Source organism: Anoplopoma fimbria, chromosome 9 (assembly GCF_027596085.1).
Source record: "Anoplopoma fimbria isolate UVic2021 breed Golden Eagle Sablefish chromosome 9, Afim_UVic_2022, whole genome shotgun sequence".
Classification (NCBI taxonomy): Eukaryota; Metazoa; Chordata; class Actinopteri; order Perciformes; family Anoplopomatidae; genus Anoplopoma; species Anoplopoma fimbria.
In genome coordinates this window covers 14720552-14730279 of record NC_072457.1, presented here as the reverse complement: position 1 = coordinate 14730279, position 9728 = coordinate 14720552, and the positions used below count along the sequence as shown (strand labels likewise).

The window sequence follows — 9728 nt, the reverse complement described above, 5'->3', positions numbered from 1 at the left end:
ACTTTTATTATTAAATGATTAATACAATTGGATTATGCAGAACATTTAAAAAACGTATACATGTATCTGTTCTAGCAAGCATTAAAAACATTTCAGTGCACTTGGATAAAAAAAGGTTATACAAAATGTTGTAGTTCAAGTTAAACCATCTGAATAGGAACAGACAGGCAAGTAAAAAATATTGTGTTTCCTCTAAGAAATCCTGAAAAGTAAACCTTATACACTTTATAACTTGACTTCAGCCGTTTTGGAGCCATTATCAACATCCGTCTGGTCGTTGTCCTCTCTGTGGCGGGCTACTGTCCTGCAGTGTATAAAGATGTAGGCAGGATGGATAAACACCAGGAGACTGAGGACAATCAGAGCAATGTCCACCTGTAACAGATAAGTTATCCGATTGTCAGAAGTCAGTTTGTTTATTTAGTGTTACATGTTGACGTACAGTACTGACCATAGCAGTGGGTCCTCTACCTAAATGTGTTCCCCAAGAAGATTTGATATTCACCAAGTGTTTTTTTCTAACTTTCTTGAGCACTTACAAAGAAGGGGTCTCCACCCAGAGCTCCTTTGACCAGGGTGAAGCAGGGATACTGCAGCAGAGAGATCAAAGCAGACATGGACATCACCAGGCCGTACAGCTTCCCGAAGTGACAGGCTGGAAAACTGAGTGAAGGAGAGAAACGATTCCACAGGTATGTCTACAATTTAGCTTCCATTCGTCACGCTAAACCAAAAGAAACTCATTATTAGCATTAAAATATACTAATAGGACCAAAAGTAAAAGGATTCATTATGCAGAACGACCCATTTCATAATTATCTATCATATTACCAGATTATAATTAGTGATGCATTAATGAGTTTATCAATTAGATGATGCAGAAGAAATGATTCACAAACCACCGTCCAATCACAGCACATTTTATTTATGTTGGCCTGTGTGTGTGTGTGTGTGTGTGTGTGTGTGTGTGTGTGTGTGTGTGTGTGTGTGTGTGTGTGTGTGTGTGTGTGTGTGTGTGTGTGTGTGTGTGTGTGTGTGTGTGTGTGTGGGGTTTGTGTGTGATCACTACTCACGCAATGCTAATGAACGCTGCGTTTCCGCCGTATAGGAAGGAGCGATTGAGGACTTGTAGAACAAAGGTGAGGTACTGCAGAGGGAGGAGAGGGATGGAGGCGCACCCAGAGAACAGCAGGCACTGCAGGGAGGTCAGGAAGAGAGACAGAGAGGAGGAGTGCAGGTCAGCCTCCTGCTCGGTTTCTCCTACAGGAGCAAAAATTGGTTAGAAAAGAGTGACATACACACACACACACACACACACACACATGCAGTTATAACACCACACATTTATTTACCTGGAGCTAAAGGCTTTCTCTTGTGTCTGTCCATGATGAGTCCGTTCAAGGGAGCACACAGTACTCCACACAGCTGGATCATAGCAAAAGCATTGGTGTACTGACTCACTGAGGGAGGAAATGGTGTGGAGGAAACAGCCACAGAGAGGAGCAAAGAAACAACAGGGAATAGGGAGTTAAATTAGTCAGTTGATTCATGTCTAAGACAATCACAAGCCAGTGACTTTTCTATTATATTTCATATATATGTCCTTATAATGAGTTACCCAGGTCGGGGTCATTGTTGGCCAGCCGGTTGAGCATGGGGTTGAGTGTGCCAATGAAGAGGTAGTGCCTCAGCTGCATTATGGACAACCACAACAGGTGCCACAGGAAGAACCATGACAGCACACAGCTCCGGAAACTCGCTGCTAAACATGTGGAAGTTTACAGAAAAATTTAAGCAAGTCCACACACAGAAAAGTTCTTTGAAATTGAATACATTTGCATATATCTGCTTGCGATTTTATTTTTTTCCTTGGTTAAAGGAATAGTATACCTTTAAATTCAAAATCAGCCATCAACTCCTTCAACTCCATGCCACGTGAAAGACCAGATATTCTCTGCTTTTTAGCATCTCAAATGTGAAGATTTACTCACTTTCTTTGTCATGTGACAGTAAATTAAAACTCTTTAGTTTTTGGACTCCCGGCCAGAAGAAACAAACTAATTGAAGGCATCACTGTGGGTTCTGCGAAATTTTGAGAGACTTTTTAGAAAATAGACTAAGAGATTAATTTATTCAGAAATAATGGTTAAATGGGGCCATAATGTCAATTAATTTGTTGCAAAACAATTGTTGTGTAATTTTTTAAGTTCCACTTCAAATATGTAATGATGTGTGTGCAACTTTATTGATCAACCATGTTATCCACACATGACAATGTGAATCTGGAGGTGATGGCAACAAAGAGACTTAGTACCTTTTCCTGAGTCTTGGGCATCTGTCCCGTCCTCAAGCGCTGGTTGCATGTCTTCACTCCCACTCGACTCCTGTGAAACTGTCATGGCACCATCCCTCATCTTCTCAAACTGCTCCACGTTGTAAGTGTTGGCTTTTCCACAATTCAATCTGTAAATCAGGGAAAGTGAATGTCACGTCTCATCTGTGAAGATGATGTGCATGACCTAATACAGTAACGTAATGTTCTCACCCGTAGGTGTAGCGTTGTGGTAGAGGGTAGGGGATGACGTCTCTCGGCATCAGCAGGAAGGTCCTCGCCAGATGTATGATGCTGCAGAAGGACAAAACAAGGAGGGAGGAGCGAAGAGAGATTCCCTGTTCATGCAGAACCTGGACAGCAGAGAGAAAAATCTGGCTAAAATTCAAGAAAATGTAAAAGCAATTCCATAGAAGTTATGGTATGTGTTGCTTTCTGCTCGAATAAAAAAAGAACATGTTGTGAGTTAAAGAAACACAGAGCACCATGACCTCAAATGGTGTGGTTCAATGATCATAATGGCTCCACTTTTACCTTGATGATTAGAAACACACTAGAAGAGGAGTCAAAGGCACCATTGTAGAGGGTGATGATGGTGGAGCGATGAGCAGCGAACAAGTTTCCCACCTTCCAAAAACACAGAGACACAGTTCAGCGATACAAAAATTACAGTTATGAGTTACTTGGCTGTCCAAAGGTGTTTGGTATATCATTTATTTTGGACAAAGAGTGTGTTTTTATGATATATTAAGTCAGAATTCACCTGCATGTTGGTCATAAGGAGCAGAATTCCTCCCACAGCGATGCAGGACAAGGCAGGGAAAAGCAGCTCTGAAAATGCTGCATGACAGGGGAAGACAAACTTTACTGACAAGTTAGGAAATAATGAATCCCTTGATTATGGGCTAATGAGATGTGTGTAAACTCATACACCACCCCTTTACTTAATTAGTGCTAGATTCCAGTCACAGAGTAGCCAGAACAGCTGACAAGTTTGGTATTTAAGCACTAATGAACAGCTGAACCACAGGCAAGAAAGCTAAACTTGTTCCTATGGTATTAATAATTAACTAACTAACTAAATTAACTGGTTCAGACAGTTAGATAAAATAAGCAGCAATCTAAAGATGACTGATTGATTAAAGGATGGACTGTGCTGTAGCCGTCATGTTCCAAGGTTTTTTTTGTAAAAGTTTGTTTCCTGTTTTAGTTTGAAAGTCCTCTCCTCCTGGGTATTTTCTTGTCTTATCTTTCCGCCTTTGTATCTGCCTCGTCCTGATATGTTCCACTTGTGTCTTATCACCCTGCTCTCATTGTGTATTTAGTCTATGTGCTTTCCCTATTTCAGTTGTCAGGTGGTCAGCATAAGTTACTGGTGTTCGTGGTGTCAGGTTTGTCATCAGTTTGTTTTTTGCAGTTTGTCCTTTGTACCTCAGTCTGCTCGGACTTTGTTTTCTGAAAGTTACATTTTTGCTACAAGCTTTTTATTATTAAAGCTCACTTTTTATTTATTTACCCGGCTTTCTAGTGTCTTGCATTTGGATCCACCTTTTTGAACTGGAAAGACAACTGTCAGCTGATCTAAGATGGTGTTGGTAGGTCTGTCATATAACTAGGGGTCTGGTTATTAAATGTCTCGAAGGTCAACAATAAAATCTTAAATTCAATGAGAAAGTGAAGAAGCCAATGCAGTGAGGCAAGAATCGGAGTTACATGATCTTGTTTTTCTTTAACCAGTGATAATTCTAGCTTCAGCATTTTGGAATGCAGAAAGTAAGCCTTATTTCAGCATCTAACCAAAAATCCATTAAAAAAAACATTGACTTTGAGAAACAGGAACCATTAATGCAAAAATGTTAACTCATTTCTGGGTTTTAGGACTCATTCCTGCAGCACTCTATATAAAAGAATACAAAGCCGAGGAACTGGACCAGTAATAATAAAAATAAAAATAAAAACACATCAGCCGGCTCTTTGGAAACACTTCCCACTTGATTATTTGAAGTATGTGAATGCTAATGTGTGTGCATCTACCTGCACTGGAGAAGGCCAGAAGAAGGGTTCCACTGGTGTACAAAGATCTGGAGAGAGAAATATGACTGAATTTAGTGCAGCGACATCAGAGTCTCTAACGCATACACACACTTAGACACACTAGAGAGCTGACAGCTATTTTTAAACTTCACACATAAATATGGTTGTAAATACTGAAAGTATACAAAATGATGAACTCATATTACATTTAGCTTCCTTAAACCAGTGCAGTGCATCTTCAAAACATGCCTTGAACAGATGTTAAGTACATTTAAGTATATTGAGCTGATAATGCCTTTCTTTGAAGTAAACATTTGAATGCAAGACTTTTACTGTGGTGTATTATTAGTTTTACCATTAATAGTTAACTAGATAAAGACACGTTTTTAGTTAAATGTACCATTCATTGGACAGAAAGTCTGGGGTCAAAGGGTTCTTTCCAACAGATTAGTTGTAACTATAATGAAGTGAGGATACTGACTTATTTCAAACTGTTGTGCATACTGAACGTCTGAGGCTTTTTTTGGCAATCTGAGGTCCAACTATTTTCACAGGGATTTTCGTATCAGAAGCGCTCTGCTACTGCTACTATTACTGCTCTTATTTTCATTCTATTATAAATCATTCTGCTGTCACAAATAGTAGTAATCATTTTTGAATTATCATAATTTCTGGCAAATGGGTAGACTATGTTTTATTTTTATTATGTTGTTCACTCTGTACACATGATATCTATTGCACTTATGGCCATCCTGGGAGAGGGATCCCTCCTCTGTTGCTCTATCTGGGGTCCCTCCTTTTTTTGATGGGTCCAAGGACAAAGGATGTCATATGCTGTACCGATTGTAAAGCCCTCTGGGGCGAGTTAGTGATTTGTGATATAGGGCTATAAAAATAAAATTGAATTGAATTGAATTGAAAAGAATTGGTTTACATTTTTAGTCCCTTTGTTGACCATAATCATGTTTGAGCAAGATTTGTTTTCATGCTGGTAAATAGTCCGTGTGGAGAGCAAGAGAGGTGGAATGCTTTGGCCGAAATGTCTGAATCTGTGAACACCTCTTATGACGACGACCTAGCTTTCCATGAGCTTAAAATTAGCTTGTGAACTAGCTACATGTGAAACAATCTGGTCGTACACATTATATCTCAACTCCAATTCTAGTCTCTCATCTCAGTTTGCTAATCGGAGTGTAAAGTGTCATCGATACACAGAGAAGCAGTCTTGGCCCGGATGTCCGCTGGTTTCATTGGTACCCGAGACTTATTGTCCGTTGTCTTCAGAAGGGATATACCATTATGAGACCGATAGCCAATGGGTTAAGAGATTGTGCCATTACAAAAACTGATATTGTTTGAGTTTTCAACTGCAGCCTAGACATTTTCTCTTTTTCTTTGTGGCTAAAGAGAGAAAAATAAGACTCACATTCCCAGCAGCCTTGTTACCATGGTGCCAAATCGATCAAACAGGTAGCCATTGACCAGGTTGAGGAAGTTGTTGAGGAACGAGGCGATTGTGAAGACCAGAGAGAACTGCTCATCCTGTCTACTACAGTCTGTGAAAAAGAGAAACAGAGTAACAACTTGGGGTATAATGTTATATTGAGCAAATTAAAGGTGGACACCAAAGTTATGTTTAAGCCATAATCACTAAGGTCATTGTGTTTTGGAGTTTTTCTGCCCCCTAAGTGGCCAAAAATCTATTCCGGTATCTTAATTTGACACACTTTATTGCTCCAGGTTAAATATGTGTGTGCCTTTATTTTGTAAACAAACAAAATATTTGCTCACCTAAACTTGTTAGGGTGCGGTTGGTAACTGGGACACTGACGCACAGATGACTGAAGTAGCCTTCCTCCTTCAGAACAAACACCAGAGAAGCGTAACCAAACACCACGCCGGCAAAGCCCAGACACTCCAGCACCCCCGAGGCCAGAGTCAGCCTGTAGCGCAGCCGGGTACCAAGCGAGTCGTACCTCTGCATGCTTCACTCCCTTTCTCCAGGTCGCCAACAGGTTTACTTCCAGTGTGAATTTAGTACTCAGAGAAAGTTGTCTTCTCCTTTTTTTCTTTTGCTTGCTGTTCCTCCGATTAAAGCAGACTTTTAGAGTACCTTCAGCACGTCCAGGGCAGTGAAGTTCTCTGCTGGTTTAAAGTTTCTAAGATACAGAACACAAACAAAACAAACTGTTGGTTACCAGTATTTACATAACTACTTACGGTATAATTTATTTCTTCTTTCCTTTAAACTTCACAACTGTTTCTCCTTTGTATCCTGTAGTCTGGGTTTATTCTACTGTACCTACATTTAAAGCTACAACGAGAAACTGTCATTTTGTGTTGATTTTGGCCAGAGTTTTCGAATGCAGGTGGAAGGCTGAGGCAAAGCCAGATATGGGTTTTTTTTTCGCAGAAGGAGTTTCTGGTGAACCTACATGCTGTAAATTATTTTGTTTGATTTCTCTGGGAATCCTACCCAATGACAGGCGTTAAGAATAACTGTAATTTAGCTGATGGTCTTGTTTGCATATGTAGATCATTCAGAGGCATCTGTAGTACATTTTCATAACCAGTTAAAAGTCCCATGTAGTAACTTAAGTATTTTCTATAGGCCTACCATGATGTCATATGACAAAATTAAATTGTACATTGTGGGGAATGACAATGTTATTTAAGGGCTGCATTAAGTGTTTTGCTTTTACTTATACATTTTGCTACTTGAACGAAGGACTCCAATACTTCTCCAAACACTATTTGTTGATATTGTACAAATGATAAGGTAAATTCCCTCTTTAAACTTAACCTTGGCCTGCACTGTAAAATCAGATGTCCCTCAGCCTATCTTTCTTTTGTGTCTCCAACTCACCTTTCAACATGAGGACAGAGCGGCAGTTGTCGCTAGGCGGGGCTGACTATAATCCAGATTAGTTAACTTAATCCATGACACACATGGTGCAATGTGGACACAAAACCGCCTGATATGAGACCCTTGAAATGGCACTGTTAGAGGATTGTTTAGCATTTAAACACAACAAGAGTGGACCGCTGATATCGTGACGCACAAAAAGTACATTTAACATTGACCATCCCACTTTAGCTCTGTTATTAACCAGGGTTAGTTGGCTATACCCTGAATTAAGAAACATCATAACATATATAAATAATGCATAAAACCTGTAAATATTCAACATTCACGCACAGGCGTTTAAAGTAAAGCGATTCATTTTGTCATAAACACAGATTCTGTTTACTTTTATCGTGACAAAGGCTGTAGAACTTTTAGTTTTTAACCTTGAATCATTTAAATGTAAACTAAACGTTTACAAAAAATATATATATATATAAATATGCATCAATTAAATCTGTTTTCAAAAACAAATTCCTCAGTGGGGAGCACGAATTTAAAACACATCATTTCATCATGTAGAGACATAAACTCACCCCAGTCCAAAACACGCAGCCAACAAACGTTACAGTCCGTTTGTGCAGGGACTCTGCGGGTTAGTGATGCACTTCGCACCGAGCCGCAGTATCTGATGTGGAGATCTCTGTTTGTCTGTCTGTTTGTCTGTCTGTCTGTTTGTCTGTCTGTCTGTTTGTCTGTCCGTCTGTTTGTCTGAGGGAACGTTGTGATCGCAACAGGTGGACACTAGGTTTGAAACATATGGGTCTCTATTGTAAAGGCAGTAATTCTCATTAGCAGTTGTTGTTGTTGTTGTTGTTGTTGTTGTTGTTGTTGCCGAGGACTATAGGATAATCTGGTAACTCTTTTTCTAATAACCATCATTAAAAAAAACAGTTAAGTGACAGTTAATTAAACTGTGGTTAAGTTATTAGTTAATTATTAGTATTATTAGTAAAAGTAGTAGTAATTTTATCAGTAATGTTATTATTAGTAATGTTATTTTATCAATAATGATAGGAAATAATGAGTTCAAAGCTGATAAGAGATGATAACAATTTGGCAAAATTTTAGTAAACTATTTGTTGACAGTTTAGTGTTGCACACTTTACAGCCAAACTAAATTCTAGTTTATGTTGTTAATGATTATCAAATGATTTCTCAAACTCTAAAGAAATTGGTTGTAAAACATCTATTAACATCATGAGTCGCAGTTTTGTGATAACCATCAAAATAATTGTTTATAGATGGTTTACAAACCAATTATTAAAGTAGACGTGATGTCTATTGTGATGAAAGTGATCTCAACCAACTTGTTTTGCAAATTGACGTTCAAGTCTCAAGTCCTAAACATTTAACAATGCATTCTTCACCTAATGTTGTGTTTTTTCCAGATACGATAAAATAAGATAATCCTTTATTAGTCCCGCAGCGGGGAAATTTACAGGATTACAGTGTAAACTCTAAGCAGTAATAGTTAGATGTATTATATATACAAATATCTTAATCACTTTTTAGAATCTTTTTAATTTTATAGGTTATGAAAAACTATGAAAACTTTGTAGGAACTACCAAAACAAAGACGACTCAAGGTCAATGCAGTCTAATATAAAAACATATATAGTTTGTCATTTTTTCTTTTTTTTGAAACAACTGTAAACAGGGATGATATGGAGTTTAGATTCCATGAAATACCCCTGATCAAAAGCATTTAAGGATTTTCCTTAGTTAGGTGTCAGAAAAGGTCATATGATCACACACTTAAAACACTGATCACTGAGCATAAACCACACGCACAGACATATACAGAAAATAAAACTGCGCTACATTTTGAACTTGGACTCCTTATCGATGGATCATTAAAACACACTTCAGCCTACTTACTAGCCTCACAGAACGGTGACAGTAGTTTGAAGGTAAATGTAACTAATCGGGAACCAGAGGCCTTCGCTTGTGTCTGTCCATTATGAGGCTGTCATGGGAGCACACAGCACTCCGCACAGCTGGGTGAAGGCAAATGCATTGGTGAAGTGACTCACTGAAATGTTGGTAGGAAATAACAGCTTAGTTTAGAGGAGGAAAAACTGTGGTAAACAATAAAAATAGCAGAGAAAGAAATGTCAAATAATGTGTTTGAAGTGAGCAAAAGTACATAAAGACTAATGCTAGTATGCCTTTTAGACCCTCAGCTATAACTCATATGTTGTTACTGACTAGTGACGTTTTAAAGAAGTGCTAGGCTATTTCAATTTTGATAAGTCATCCTTGTTTAAGGGGTTAATCTTAATAAATTAAGCAGAACCTGGCACCTGCCTTACACAAATGCAATGTAATAATTTCTCTGCCAAGTGCATTATTATCTGTATCAGGACATGTAAGAGTGCATTATTACTGGTGACTGAGTAAAAAATGCAATACTTGGCAGACACCAGTAGGCCATGTGACACTGGTTTAGCCTAC

General features: G+C 38.6%; 1 protein-coding gene across 2 annotated transcripts; it reads right to left on the bottom strand.

Annotated features, from left to right (window-relative positions):
• Positions 1-33: 33 nt before the first annotated feature.
• slc43a3a (solute carrier family 43 member 3a) lies at positions 34-7859 on the bottom strand. 2 transcript variants are annotated; one of them, XM_054604891.1, is made up of 13 exons: positions 7808-7859; positions 6158-6525; positions 5793-5922; positions 4367-4413; positions 3096-3172; positions 2867-2959; positions 2546-2685; positions 2315-2463; positions 1619-1762; positions 1353-1460; positions 1074-1260; positions 540-663; positions 34-375 (listed from the first exon to the last, which is right to left on the bottom strand). In XM_054604891.1, the coding sequence occupies exons 2-13, from the start codon at positions 6348-6350 to the stop codon at positions 226-228; spliced, it is 1542 nt and encodes a 513-aa protein (XP_054460866.1). In that variant the 5' UTR covers positions 6351-6525; positions 7808-7859; the 3' UTR covers positions 34-225. The 2 variants fall into 2 exon arrangements, with proteins under 2 accessions (XP_054460866.1, XP_054460867.1); XM_054604892.1 differs by having other exon boundaries at positions 1619-1759.
• Positions 7860-9728: the final 1869 nt, after the last annotated feature.

Bases quoted from the DNA above. Each gene is read 5' to 3' on its own strand.
- slc43a3a (XM_054604891.1), bottom strand. From the start codon at position 6,350: ATGCAGAGGTACGACTCGCTTGGTACCCGGCTGCGCTACAGGCTGACT. The intron at 1,763-2,314 runs GTACTAAGTCTC...CCACATGTTTAG, and splicing joins TGCCCAAGACTCAGGAAAAG to CAGCGAGTTTCCGGAGCTGT. The intron at 1,461-1,618 runs GTAACTCATTAT...TTCCTCCCTCAG, and splicing joins CAACAATGACCCCGACCTGG to TGAGTCAGTACACCAATGCT.